Genomic DNA, 14,993 nt, shown 5'->3' with positions numbered 1-14,993 from the left:
AAGTCATTCTAGACCGCTTCTATTGGCCGATTAGTCATGAAATTGTCACAAGGTAAAACTCACCACTATTTTTATTTGATGTTAAAAAAATTACAATCAGCTACAAATAAAGCTTCAAAGACCCAAGTGTAGAGCCAAGTCAAATCAGTGCAGTTCAGACCGTTTTAAGGAATGAAGTAACTCTAATATGAACCACTGATGCTTAGTAGAATTCTGTTCAGATGTCAGTGTAAATTATTGTAGCCATAATCAAATATGAATATTTATAAAACTAGTAATAAAAAATGTATTCCTAAAAGTTGACAAACAGCACGTATTTATCTGTTTCAAACTGACTGCACTGTAAGACACAGCTCATGTTCTGTAAAGTAGTTTTTTTTTAACTAAATTAAATAAATAAACAATTCAAACTACATTAAGTATTGGCTCGTACAAAAGTTGGAATGAATTAAAAACCAAGTCTTTAACCACTGCAAGTTCTTTGGACAAAAATCCAAAACCATGTATTAATTTACACAGCCAATCAGAAAGGCATATTGAGTCTGGTTGGAAATAATGAAAACTCTTGCCTAGTTTTTGCAGTTTGACCCAAAGCCCACTTTTTTTTTTGTTCAACTACTTCTGCCAACACTGTTTCAAAACAGCAGAGTTGGTTGTTTATTTCAATTTTCCCTTCATTTCCCGAAGTGCCCCCACCCTATCTCTGTCTGTCTGTCTGTCTGTCTCTCTCTCTCTCTCTCTCTCTCTCTCTCTCTCTCTCTCTGTCGCTTGCCCACTCTTTCTAAGCTCAAGTTCCAGAATCATTTGAAGGAGTGAGAAGTGAAGTTCCCCGAGTTAAGTGATTGACAACGTTGTCTAGCTTTTCTCAATTAACCATCGTATTGTGTGTGTTTATAGTCTGGCCCCCGCCCCTTCGACCTCGCCTCTATCCTCCTTTTCATCCATGGCTCACACTAATACTTCCAGAGAGAGAGGGAGAGTGAGAGAAAGAGAGGGAGAGAGTGAGAGAGAGGGAGAGAGTTCTATTGGAAGAGGAGCGCCTATTCTCCTTGACCTTCCATTGCTCACTTTCTCTTTCAGCCACTTCAAACTGTCTTTGAGCAGAGTTGGAGTGAAAGAGTGGAGTCCATCAGCTCTCGGGGGCTGGACCCGGGCACAACCCCAAACCCCCACTTCAAAGATGCCCTGCATTCATTAATTGTCCTTTGAATTAATATCGGAGGATCACAATGCTGGTGCCACAAGAGAAAGAAGAAGCAATGAAGCATAGAGGCCAGCATTCATTTGCAGATAAGCCAGTGAGCTTGCAGTGTGTGTGTGTGTGTGTGTGAGAGAGAGAGAGAGAGAGAGAGAGAGAGAGAGTTTTGCTCAAAGCCTTCAAACTTGTAGCTAAAAAGTAGCATTTTTCTTAGAGAAAGTTTAAAGAATCAGTAGCACTTTTGAGAGGTAAAGTACATTATAATGGAAACAGTTATGTGGTAAACTAAATACATTTTTAATGATGTGAAAAGCTAAATTCTTGTAATAATGAATGTGAATCTGTTAAACTAAGCGTTTTACACTGTCAACAAAATTAAACCCAAGAAATCTATTTTAACATTTGTTTTATTCATTGATTTCATTTCTGTGACGAAAGTTGACCACGTCCTGTTTTCACAACGATATGATCAGCGGACATGCTCCAAAATACTCGTTCCCTTAACTCATTTTCAAAGTAAGAAGGTTCATTGCTTTTGTTGTAAAATGAACTTTTTGGAGAGAAAAAGGCTTGTTCCAACAAGATTTTGAACTGATTTTATTCAACAAGTTAATTCAGTTAATTCATTACAATTTATTTGTTTTTTTTAAAAAACCTGTTTAACTGACTTGTGACTGTACGATTGCAAAAGGTTCATTAACTACAAATGTATGTACAAACCCGATTTCCAAAAATGTTTTTTTTTTTGTTTTACTAAAAATGCAATAAAAAATTTAATCTTTAAATTAAACATTTATTTAAAGACAAAAGGACAAAAAAGTTTTTCACTGTTTTTTATGACAATCTTAATTCTATTGGTTAAATATAAAAACATTTTAAAATTGATGCCTGCAACAGACTCAAACTAAGACAGTGGCATATTTACATTTAGATGACATCACTTTTGCATTTAACTGTACTTTTTAATCGTTTGGAAAAAGAATATACTAATCGTTGCAGTTTTGCCAGTCGTGTTTTTGCTCATTTTTACTGTATACAAGACCTGAGCTGCTCAACAGTCTGTGGTTACCTTTATCAGACTCTTCTTTTCATGATGTGTGATACAATAGGAGACGGATCTGGACTACGCAGACCAGTCAAGTACATGCACTTTATATCTACAAAGTTAGGTCGCTTTAACTCGTACAGAATGAGACCTGGGGTTGTCCTGCTGAAATAAACAAGTTCAAAAAGATGTCATCTTGATGGCAGCATACGTCTCTACAAAATATAAGTATACGCCTCAGCATCACTAGTATCTACTCATGTGCAGATCCCCCATACCGTGGGCACTGATTCACCTCAATACCATTACAAACGCTGGTATAAACTTTTCGTAGGTTATACTCTGGATTATCTTTCTCATCTTAGGCATGTAGAATCCAAATCGGCAGGTATAATTAGTTTTGCTCAGAAACCACCTGAAACTCGACTGACCACACCACTTTTTCCACTGCTTTTCCCACTGTCGTTTGCTTGTATTTATATGACACCGTCAAGTTGTTTGTGAAAACACTGGAAATCTACATTTTTGTACATCTTTCCATTAAATATAGCTTCAAGATTAATTAATAAATCACAAATTCTTTACATGTACAATATGTCGCAACTTTTCTTGAAATGGGGTTTTAGTTACGCTGTACACCGCCAGAAAACCTGTCACCATGGCGATACCCTCAAGGGTCAATTTCATTTCCAGGATTTATATTATATTCTTTAATAGTTCTTCTATTTTACACAGTTTTATAAGACAATCTTTAAAATGTTCACCTCTCCTTCTGGAGAAAGAATACTATGTAACTTCAGGGAACACCACTTCTGTGCCTTAAAGTTATATTAACACTTTTTGTACCTTTAGGAACAATAATGTACTTGTACCATACCTTTATTTCTGAGTGTAGTTATTATAATAAAGGAATGGTAAACCCAGGCCCTCGCCAAATGTGAGGACAGTTGAATAAGAGAGAAAAACCCCCAAAGCTCCTTCTATACGGCTGTAATGACAGAGAGTTATGCAAAAAGGCCTGGGCAATCATGTCATGTTCAATTTAGTTCAATTATGGCACAACTGTTCAACCATCCTTGGGATACATGGAAAAGACTCTACATGTCAACTTCGCTCTTTTTTGACGTCTAGAAGATTCCACATGCAGAGAGGAGAAAAAAGAGAGAGAAAGATGGGAGAGAGACTGAGAGAAGAGAGAGGACAGTGGGGTGAAGAGAGGCCAACTTGCTGCTGCATCCCCCTGCCTTCAGGGCTTCAGAGTCATGACTGGGAAAAGCATTCCAGAAGGAAGAGTAGGCCCCTTGTTTATTGATAACGGAGACAGTCTCTCTCTCTCTCTCTCTCACTCTCTCTCTCTCTCTAGAATAGATCATGGACAACATATTGAGGAATATACTACAGAACACAGAACATTGTTTTTTAGCTTTTCTTAAAACTGGCAACTTTACAGGAGAAGACCAAATCTGTCGTGTTTTAATGCAGGTTTATGGAAAGTGGTTAAAAGTATCATTTTGGAGCATTTCTGTAGGTCCTTCTTTTGTAAAAGGTTCACACAAATTAAAGATCAACACACGTTCAGAAGGAGATACTTGGCTTTTCATTCTATTTGTCACTGCACTGTGATACTCTTTCCAGCTCCAGCAACAATATCTCTCTGTATCACTTTGTCATTATGTTGTCTGTTTTTATTCCTTTCTATCTCTCTCTCTCTTCTCTCTCTCTCTATTGAGCAAGCCCCTTGCCAAAATAGTGGTGAGCCAGCAACACCCCCCCCCCCTCACTTTATTTACACAAACAAAGTCCTCCTCGCTTTCCTGAACAATGGCAGCTAAATCTTTCATGTTTTGTTAGCCGTTGATTCTCTCTGTCTTCCTGGCCATTGGCCTGCTCCGGGGGACAATGGCCCCGGGAGAATGGCAGCAGATTGTTGGAATGCTCCTCAATGAAACTAATTATTACATGTTGACTGCGTTCACCATGGCACGTCTGAAGGCACTAAGCTCATTCAATTGGCCTCCGCGGGACTCCCTTTCAAGGGAAGGGGGGGAAAAAAAGACAGAGGGGGAAAAAAAGAGGAGAAAAAACTTGATCCCTTTGACTGTTTGTATTTCTGAGTTTTCTTTTCTTGCCCCGCCATAAATGAAAGTCTGAGAGAGCAGGAGAGGAGGGAGGGGGGGACCAATGCTCTTTGATGACTTTAGTTACTTTTAATTAGCTAAATGAGGCTCGAGGATTGTCCCTTTTCCCGAAAGTTAATAGTATAAGAGGAGAGAGAGCGGATGCACTCATGCGAGCCTCCCTTTTGTGCAAAAAAAAAAAGATTTTTATTGATTTACACATCACAATTCCCGGCTGGTCAGGGAAGCACCGAGCCCCTGCTAAATTCCCTCTCTATCGTTTTTTAACTTGCCCTGCGCATGAGCTGCTGCTCAAATCAGCGTAAATAGCAAAGAATAGGGTGAGATTTTTATCGGATTTTAAAAGCTATGCAGATAATGTCTAAAAGTATGTAATTAAGCAGCAAATTCAGATCGGGTTTAACCCCTGACTAAGACGTATCATTCTGTCATTCATATTTTAATGTAATGTAGGGAAAATGTTAATAATAAAACTAGCTAATAACTAATCATGTCGCTATTAACTTGCACTTATGTAATTACAATGTTATTACTATATTAACACTTGCAATTTGAAACTGCAGAGGTATTATTTTGTGATTAGTCTTAACACTATTATAGTAGTGTGCTAAATTGTAACGAAATAATATTCGTAGTAATATATTTTCAATTAAACAGTAACTACTACTTAATTAACTTGTTACATATTAACATAGTAAAAGTATATATAAATATAATGATATATGTTTATATATAAAAGTAGTTATAAGACTCAACACAAATTACAAAATGCGACACTAAAATTTTCCTAATTTTCCTCTTAAAATTTTGCTAACATTTAAACAAACAGTACTCGCTGCCACAGTAGCACCTTCCAGAAGATACTTTAACTGTTCCACAACTGACCACCAATGCCATGCTAACTCCAGCTAGCCCACTGCTCCAGCTTTTCCCAGACAAATAAATCTGTGGGCGCTTGCTTTGATCTCAGCACTTAAAGAGGCCCAACAATAGGTTTCAAGGAGTGGGGGCCCCGGGGCCAACAGGGCCTTCTTACCGACAACTATAGACTCAGCAAACACCTACTTAATCAATATTTGGTCAGAAACACTCCCTCTTGATACGGAAAACACCCTTTTCAGATTTTAATTGAGCGTCGTAAAAGGGGAAGGAGAAGAAGAAGCAAGCAGAAGGCTGACGGAAAGAGACAGAGGAGTGAAGTACTGCCACAGTCAAGATGCAGTAAATAAACCCGAACGACAAAAGAGAGGAGGGAAACTTTACAGTGTGTCAATGGAGCTCAGGACCCAGTGGAGGAGCTCGCCAGTTTTTTATGATGTGCTCACATTAGCATGAAGACAAAAGCCTGAGTCAATTGTTTGTTTGTCAGTCAGTCAGATAAATACATACAATGAACCTTTTAATGTTGTATTCGTATTCGTATTCGTACAAATCTTGCCATCTTTAAGTAAGAGACTTGTTCATTCATGGGAACTGTGACTCAAGGAGGATCCAAAGTATCCTCCAAACAAGAAACTCTACCAAGGTTTTACACGCAGCCTTCTTTAACGTAGCATCACACGTTCCTTAAGCGTTCTTCTAGTCTTTTTAGGACTACGATGAAGTTAAAAGCAAAGCAGGGCTTTATATTTAAACTCATTAATTAATCAGGAACCTACATGCAACTGTGTGTAACACAGTTTTATAAGTATAGTTATTACTATTATTAACTAGATACGTGACACTATAACTACTTATTCTGTTAGAAACTATATTATTACATTACTGCACAGGGTCCGTTTGTGATATTTAAATATATTTAGCATATTCTTTGACTATATATATATATATTCTATATTCTAGACTTAATGCCTGACCCCTATAAGACGCCTTCTCCACTGAGACAACTGAGGCACTGCAGGAGTTGTCATTTATCACTTACTAAATGATTAGTATCACAATAAGCATCAATAAACATCAATCAATAAACAAAGCTATCCCTTTAAGAGCAAACAGTTTTGGTCCTGACTCTATTTCTCTAATCTCTGGAGGATCAGGACTGCAAGAGTGTGTGTTCTTGGTTTGGGTGCGTGCACACACACATACACACACACCACGGCCCTGGGCTCTCACACAAACTCCTATCAGCTCTGTATCCGAGAAAAAAAAGGAGAACATATCGAAGGTGGGTTGTTAAACTAATTGTGAAAAGAGAGAGGAGAGAGAGAGAGAGAGGAGAGAGAGAGAGAGAGAGAGCCCCGGGGAAGGGGAAGAAGGGGGCGGATTTGGGGTGGGTTTGGGGGGCTAGGGGTTGGGAGAGTTGGTTGAGATGAAAGTGGAGTTGAATAAAGGGCTGGGTTTAATCTACTACAGGGGTTTTTCAGCGTCACGGCTCAGGGAAACGTGGGCTCTCCGGCCCTGACGACCACAGCAAACTTCCAGAAGTCTGAGGTTACAACAACTTAGGACCCCGATCGGTTTCACTGTTTAAACACAAGCAGGTCTCAAGTGACAAGGAATACTCTCCGAAACTCTCATTTATTCCAGTTTCAATTAATATTCACCAGTGTGTGAAAAAAAAGACTTCTTGGCCTGCTGCCACAGAAGAACCACTTTTGGTTTCTGTAAAAACAAGCTTCTATTGTAAGTGTGTTTAGAGAAATGGCCATGAACTGTTGCTCTTATAAAGTGACTGTGTTCAACAGGTTGATAAGTGAAAAAAAATAATAATAATATTCAGCTAACAAAGAGTGCCTTTGATACAAGGAAAGCAAATGCATCCCCTCGTGTGTGTGAGTCAGTAAAGGGGTCAGTGAGGGAATGGGTTACAGGTGAGTTCCTTGAGGTGCATGGCATCTACAAAGATTTCAGTTTAGTATCATTTTAATCGGATATTTTGGATATAACCAATATTTTAGATTATTTACATAAACGCTACCACCCCAGTCTCCCCTGACAAAGGATTTCAATAATTATGGGATGGTGTGGGGTACTGTATTGAGTCACTCACACTGTGTATGAAAAATAAAATAGACTTAAACACTGAGACACTATTCTGTTGGAAAATACCAAGTTCCCTTTGTTTCTAAGTGTATTAAATCCTCTCGTTTTGATTTTAAAAATGGTGTCTGTAAACTAATCTCCAACAGGTCTGTTCATCAACAAGTGCTCGTCGGCTCTCTGACTTATTGTCCCTCTGGGTCGTGAATGGCATTTTTAGCTTTTAGTAAAGTCTCCAAGGAGATTTTTTGCAGATGAAAATGCCCTAAAGCTTCTCTTTTTTTCTTGAATAATTCATCTCTCATTGTCCGTTCATAATGTTGGTTTTTTTTTTTTTTTTTTGCGCCTTTTGTCGCCTCCTTTTCTCTCTCGCGAGCGAAGCCCCGGCAGCGCGAGGCTCTTTTGTGCGTCATGGACTCGCGCGCTTTTGTCTCCCAAGTTCATCCGCGAGTCGCGCGATTGTGCACCGCTTTTAGCGCGAACACATTGCTGGACAAATGTTTGGTTAGTGTTTGGTTGAGCTCATTCACGCGCGCGCGCACACATTCACACAGTTACACTAGCGCGCGCGCACACACGCACACATTCTGGTCTCAGCACATCCTTGAGGACAAGAATATATATATATTTTTTAGTAAAAATCGTATCCAATGTGAATCGGCCAACGTGTCCCCACTTGAATAAAAACGTATTTTATCTGATGTTTGAGACTACTGGTCCTCACGTGGTTACCAGAGGAGTACACACGTAACTACAAACTTTTACCCAGTGAGGGTTTATTTAGTTCACTCACACAGCACGGAAATATCATCGCTGTCCAAAATATGTTTTATCGATGTTTATTTTCTGAATCATATGAATATCAGTGGACTATCAACATGTGTTTTTTGGACTGCGGGGACCTCGGAGGAAACGACATGCAACGGAGAACACAGCAAACTCCTCACAGACAGCGACCCGAGGATTGAACCCAGGACCCCGAGACTCTGGAGCTGTGTTTCCACGATCCTACCTGTTGCGTCACTGTGACAGGTGAACTGAAGTCTAACAGACACTCGAAATAAACCCTCTTCCCAATAACCTGCCTTAGACGCATTAGAAAAAGGTTTTCTCTCCTTCTTCTAAAGTCAGGGCTTCAGTGGAACAGCACCTGCATCTGTTTAACACGTTAACAGGAAAAACTGAGGCAATAACACAATAACAATAATAAAAACAGCGCCACAAATGTTTTTAAACGACAGGGGATGCCCTTTTGCGTCCATAAATGTGATTTTTCAATTTTTAAAGTGGTTCTCTAAAGAACCGAGGTTCTTCTACGTGGTTCCTGAAACAAAACCTAGAATCTGTTTTTTTAATTAAAAAAAATACGGGAAATAAATGATTGCAATTAAGTCATATATATTTAAAACATATGTTGGAATTTATTATCAGTTATTATTAGTAATAATAGTAATAGTAATGTATGGTGGAGATATCATTGTTGTTTATCACCACCCACTTGCTGCACAAGTCTTTATAAAACTCACCCCGTTGACTTTTTTCTTATTTAAAACCGCAATAAATGAATGAATTAAACTGATCATAACTCACATCTGTCTCCCAGAATGCCATCGATGCTGTGTTTGGCTCTTCTCTCATTTTCCTCCATCTCTCTCTTCTCGATCTCATCATCGTCCTCTTCGTCTTCTCCGCTCGCGCCGAACTTGCAGCGCATGATGCGGCTGATGGAGCTGACTGTGCAAAATAACCATAAAGTCGTTCAAAATTAGTACTGCGGCATTTTTTAATAAAATAACATCGTTGCGACGTTGTTTTTGTATGAAACCCACTGCAAATATATTTATTTTAAGTTTTCTGTCATTCCATTGTTTACCCATTGTTTGAGTCACTGATTTACATTAACGCGTTTTGTTTGTTTGTTTATTTTTGTTAATGTTCTTTTGAGATTTTTAATTTGGTTTGATTTTTTTCATTCAAACACATTCTGTAGGCGGAATACTAAACTTACTAAAAAATAACAGCATTTCCAAAAAAGACGTATCATTATGTATGCATTTGTTTGTTTTTTGTTTGTTTTCTTGTTGGTTTGTTTATTTATTCTACTTTACTGTTGTTATTTTCACAGTGATCAGTTTTCAGTGTAGTGCTAGAAATAGTTTTCTTTCCACTGCATCTGCAAATAGCTTCTTCAATTCTACCCTAAATACGGTTATTTTTAAAACAACCCAATTTCTTTTTCTTTAAATGAAGATGTTATTTTATTGTGGAAGCCCACATAGATTCTTATTTTCAAAGTAAACCTTTGTAAAAACTATCCCAGAATTCCCTGCAATTCTACACAAGAAAACATGACAAGACTGTTATTTCATATTCCACAACATTAACACACATGCAATTTATAATAGGTCCTTTATCTGTTAGTAATAATGTTTAGAAAAGAGGCAGATTCAGATTGTATTGTTGTGGCTTTATCAGTAGTTACAGTAAATCAGTAGGTTATTGTGTTTTAAATGGAGCCATAACTTTAAAGTGAAGTAGATGCATGTCTGTGATATGAGTGTGAAAGGGATGTACAGAGTCAGTGAATCCGTTTGTTGTTGTAGGTGAATTGTCATCAATCCTGGTCCTAGCACATTGTAGACATCCTTCTGCTCCAGACTCACCTGATGCAGCTAACAAGCTAAATCTACACTTTCCAAAGTTGAAGTGGTGTGGTGAAGTGTGGAGAAAACTACAACATGCAGTGAGCAGTGGATGGCCAGGACCAGGGTTTAGAACCATTGTTGTAGGCGGAGCTACAGAAGACACTGAACTGAATGGGTTTTATTATAAATGTGATTACACTTTCTGGAAAAAAATGGTACAACAGTGGTTTTAAAGACCTGTTATGTTCTTTAAAGCTACATCACATTCTCTTCTTCTGAAGCAGAGGTGAATATTTGTAACTTTATTGTATGAAACTGTGTAAAATGAATGAACAAAACATTCGTTCAGGAGAGGAAATAAACACAATTTTAAAATCCACGATTAATGTAAAATATAAGACAAATATGTTCCCTAACTAAAGAGTATTCAACATGTGTCCTTGAAGGTACCAGAGTGGGGTGGGGTCCCTGTTGTGGGTGGAGCTATAGCAAAAGTATCTATACTTTGAAGGAAGTTAGCATATAATTATATGATAAAAATGTAATGTGTAAATGCTTTACAAACAACAGAATAGTGAGACTGTAACCATGAGGTACATGAGTGTGTCTCTGACGGTGTAGAGGTGGTGTCAGGGTCTGGTGTTGTTTGTCTGGGTTTAACTGTTGTCAGTGTGAAAAATAATAGAGTAAATTCCTATAAAATGCTGTTGACTTAAGGTATTTGCTGCTAACTGAACTGTCAGAAATGTATTGTAAATTAGATGTAATGTCTAAGAACCATTACAAAACTGTTACATATTAATGGAGCATGCACAGTTAAAAAATTATCGTTGTTTACAGCCCCTGTCCATTACTTTTCATAATGATCTTCTAACAAAGATTTATAGATTTTGACACAAATGTGCCCTGAGGGGGAACAGAAAGAATACTGTGGGATTCTGGTGAGAGATTTTTAAAAATATTTTCTATAGTTCTTTTTGGTGAATTGGGAAGTGTGTGTTTGTGGGGGGGTGGGGGGGGGGTTACTGGCAAAAAGAAATAAAAGTCAGACTTAGCAATATGTTTATGTTGGCACTACAGTTCAACCCTGCTCTCAACTAGGGGCTGTTCATGCCTTGGTGGTGCCCATTATAGGAGTACAGCTTTGTATAGTTCTATACTTCTATACACTGGTGAGGTCAAATGCACAGTAGACATTAACTACAGAGTGTGTATGAACAATATCTATAGGATAAAAAAGGTATTATGAGACACATTAGTTAAGTGTGTGTGTGTGTGTGTGTGTGTGACAGAGAGAGAGAGAGAGAGAGAGAGAGAGAGCTAGCTCTACCTGAGGGCACGGTGTTTCTGTCACACACTCCGTCCTTCAGTAGTTTATCTCGAATCTCCCAGCTGAACATCCCCGGGTTCTCGCGCTTGTACTCCTCGATTTTCTTGTCCACATCGGGATTAGAGTTCTGCTGTAAAATCAAAACCACCACAAAATAAATCTCACTTTAAATATATATATATAAATAAATGACTGAATAAATAAAAAGGCTATATTTGAAAAACGTCGATTTCCAGTCTGTCCTCAAAAAGTTAAAAGTATTTTTTTCCTTTAGAATTAAATATATTTTTTATAGTATATATTTTTTAATAAAATGTTTCATATTTATTTTGTTTTAAATATATACGTAAATATATACGTAAAGATGAAAATATATTTAATAAAATATTGTTTAAGAAATGTAGATTTAAAGAAATATGCTAATTTGTGTAAACACAAGACATAGTTTAAAAAATAAGTAACACTTTCGCTCTGAAAGAACTCGTACAGGATTTGTTTGTTCTGGACATAATCGAGCTCTGCAGGTGCTCATTCATTTCAGTGGACCTTAGTTCAGCAACGGACACTGCACGTGCACTAAACACTGCCTCGTTTAACTCACGTTATTTCACATGGAGCCGATAAAGCCCAGACCTCCAGTTCTCAGTCCAGTCTAGTGCTCTTGAACAACAGCAATAAAATAATCAACATAATAATAATAATAATAGAGTTTTTTTGAGTTATTTTAAATTGCTATAGGACTATTTACTCGAATAATAATTGATATAAATATCAGACTGTAACCTGTTGCTGTTAACGGCTTTAGTTAATTAATTTATTTAATTAATTATTACAGACTTCAGTGTCTCATATGTTGTATTATTATTCCCTTTAACCTTCCTACAACCATTGGTTTCCTGCATCAAACTTAAAAAATACGTTTTAGCTGTACATCGATATTCTAATCGGACAAACGTTAAAAAGCAGAAATGTGTTATTTTCCCATTCAACAAAATATTGTAAGCAGTCAAACGTAATAAAGTAAAAGAGAAAAAAACTCCAAAAAGGTCCAAATTCATTGAAATGGCCAAAGGACGTTGTTTTAGATTCCTCGTCTGAGCTCTTGTCTATTACAGTAACAGTTTTCATTGTGTCGTCACTGTATTTTTACTGCGTTATTACAGCAAAAGCGTCTGCGTCGGTGTTTGGCGCTACCTTGGGCTTGCTTCCCCCGATGGCCCCGGGTCTAATGGACCCGGTCTCCTGGTACCTGCAGAGGATCTTGGACACGCAGCCATGAGACACGCGCAGCTGGCGCGAGATGACGCAGGGCCGCACTCCGTGGTGCGCCATCTCCACGATCTTGTGGCGGATGTGGTTGGGCAGCGGCCGGCCGTTAATAAACACACCGCCGAGCTGATTCACCCGGCCCTGACCCAGAGGAGTGGACACTGCAGGAGAGAAAACCGGGCACATGATGCTCTACAGTGTAGCTGAAACATAACGCTGTAAAGTACATTACATTAAACTGATTAAGTCAGGCAAAATACGTTACAGTAATATTAGCGGTTAATAGTATAAATATTCAGTCAAAAATTTTACTTATAAAATGATGCTTCCTTTAAATGTGAAGTGTACTGAAATGCAGATAACGAGTAAAGATAACATAGCTTCTGGTTACGTTACTATTTGGTGTTCAGTTAAAGTTTAAGAAAGTCTGATAAGTTAAATTATATATAAATCAAATTCATATTTTTAAAGCCTATTAATACCCAGCTAAGCAGAGCAGGCAAACTCAACAAAGAGCAATCGTATCCAATAATAATAATAATAATAATAATAATAATAATAATAATAATACGGGAGGACTATTGGTTGTTACTAAACAAGTAACTCATTAATATTAACATAGTCTTTTATTTGATCTATTTTTAATATATGGCAGTTATTTTTTTATTAATTTCTAATTAAAATGTCCTTACCCAAGAGCGCTGTATTTCAGCGATAACATTTTGAGGACGTCACTCCTTGTGGGGAGTTCACTTTTACAGTCTTAAATGGTAAAAATCCAAATCGTGCTGCCTTACGCGCTGGTGAAATGTTTACGGTGGTGCGCAGTGTAGTGAAAGCGGCCAAACAAAAACACTGTAAAAAGTTCATGGGGCACTGTAACACGTTTCTACTACAGTATATTCACAGCAGTGGAAATGGCTTGCACTGGGCTTGATTCAGCTGTACATTGTTTCCTTATGAACCAAACACATCCACACTATCTGTACATACTCTATTTGTTTATATTTGTCGCACCATATCGCAGCAGACTTCATTGCTACTGAGTGAAATTGAAGAGTTCTGATCTGTGTCAGCTTGAAGAAAGCGTGTTTTATACTTAGAATTAATGGACTACATTAACATTCTTAGCTAAATTAATTTTCAATGAGAATTTGACGGAGCAAAAGTACAGATTATTGTTTTGTCACTTAACAAAAACGAAGGTACGTTAAACTTTAATCTCTAAAGTGTACAGCGACTCAACTTACACTGTAGAGTTTAAAAAAAGTTTTAACTAAATATTTTCCCTAATGCTTAGAAGTAGAGTAAAATTACAAAGTCACGCTAAGTGCGGAAAACACGCTGTTGTTTTGACAGATTCCGAGCGTTCTGTGTTCAGTTTTCAGACAGCTGAGTTTCTATCATGAGTTGACAGAACAACATGTGTCTTAACTCTAAAGGCCTGCTCACTATTTTTAGGAGGAAACACCACGGGGTAAAAATTTAAAATTTTGATTCGAGTTAAATTAACCTTTAAGAGAAGGAAAAGTTGTTCGGAGGAACTTTACCTTCTCTTATTTTTCTAAAACCGACAATGAAGTAACGGGTACTGAACTTTTCAAACGGTTCTGTAGACACGTCATGTGCTTAATTTCTCTTTGTTTTACAATAATTGTTTGACTTATTTTTGTTTATTTTGTTCATATTATTTACACTTTACCATTTCACTGTGTGATTTTTCCCTCGGGTTTTAAAATAACCTATGATTAAAAGTTCAGCTCCAGTTTTTATTAAACTATTTTAATTTAAAACTACTGATGCACAGTACAAACACGGCGCTGTGGGTTTTACACTGGAAAACCTGTTGAGTTAAAGACGGACAGTTTGAAGTTAGATATCAAATGCAGCAAATCTTCTTCCTCCTACCTTCCAGAGAGTATCCTCCTCTCGGATAGTTCTGAGGCGGAGTGGGGCGCATCATTCTGGGAATGCCCCCTGCTAACGCGGCCATAACTCCTGTTTCTATGTCGCTCTCTTTTCGCTCGGTCTTTCCTCGCTTAGAAAACAGAAGGAAAGGTGGGAGACGTTTCTTGAAAACTTTGAGGGTGAGAGGGGGGAAAGAGCTCCGCTGACGACCTTGTGTGCTTTCTCCAACTCGCGAGAAGACGCTTCAGAAAGAGTGTCACGTCCCCGGAAAGTCAACGTTCGACACCGAAGCGAACACAAACTTGAAGATGCGAATCCTCTGTAGTGAATATAGCGGGGGTATTATCCAGTGCTTCCGCTGAAAAGAAGCTCGCGCTCGCGTCGCCCTTGTTGACACGTTGAGTTTGAGTCGCGCGCTCCGTCGCTAAAACATTTTATCAGTTGTTGAGTTGTTGAGATGTGGCTTCCTCCGGCGCGTCCT

General features: G+C 38.1%; 1 protein-coding gene and 1 long non-coding RNA gene across 9 annotated transcripts in view; one reads left to right on the top strand and one right to left on the bottom strand.

The window, feature by feature from the left end:
* LOC136675394 (uncharacterized) overlaps positions 1 to 10,302 on the top strand; it is a 38,129-nt gene extending 27,827 nt beyond the window's left edge. Inside the window, exon 4 of one of the 2 annotated variants that reach the window (XR_010796186.1) lies at positions 9,964 to 10,302. This is a non-coding gene — a long non-coding RNA (uncharacterized lncRNA). Of the gene's footprint in view, positions 1 to 1,080; positions 1,299 to 9,963 lie in introns of those variants that run through there. The other variant, XR_010796185.1, reaches the window with a different exon arrangement.
* Positions 1 to 14,597, bottom strand: part of LOC136675393 (paired box protein Pax-3-like) — a 34,079-nt gene extending 19,482 nt beyond the window's left edge. For 4 of the 7 annotated variants that reach the window (XM_066651907.1, XM_066651905.1, XM_066651908.1 and 1 more), the window contains exons 1-4: positions 14,513 to 14,597; positions 12,530 to 12,765; positions 11,336 to 11,465; positions 8,951 to 9,094 (exon numbers count right to left, since the gene is read on the bottom strand). In XM_066651907.1, the coding sequence (XP_066508004.1) occupies positions 8,951 to 9,094; positions 11,336 to 11,465; positions 12,530 to 12,765; positions 14,513 to 14,597 (595 nt within the window). Of the gene's footprint in view, positions 1 to 8,946; positions 9,095 to 11,335; positions 11,466 to 12,529; positions 12,766 to 14,512 lie in introns of all 7 variants that reach the window. The other 3 variants (XM_066651910.1, XM_066651911.1, XM_066651909.1) reach the window with 3 other exon arrangements.
* Between the last annotated feature and the right edge of the window lie 396 nt (positions 14,598 to 14,993).

This window comes from Hoplias malabaricus, chromosome X1, assembly GCF_029633855.1.
Source record: "Hoplias malabaricus isolate fHopMal1 chromosome X1, fHopMal1.hap1, whole genome shotgun sequence".
Taxonomy (NCBI): Eukaryota; Metazoa; Chordata; class Actinopteri; order Characiformes; family Erythrinidae; genus Hoplias; species Hoplias malabaricus.
The sequence above is the reverse complement of the archived record's forward strand: the minus strand, read 5'-3'. Positions and strand labels throughout refer to the sequence as shown.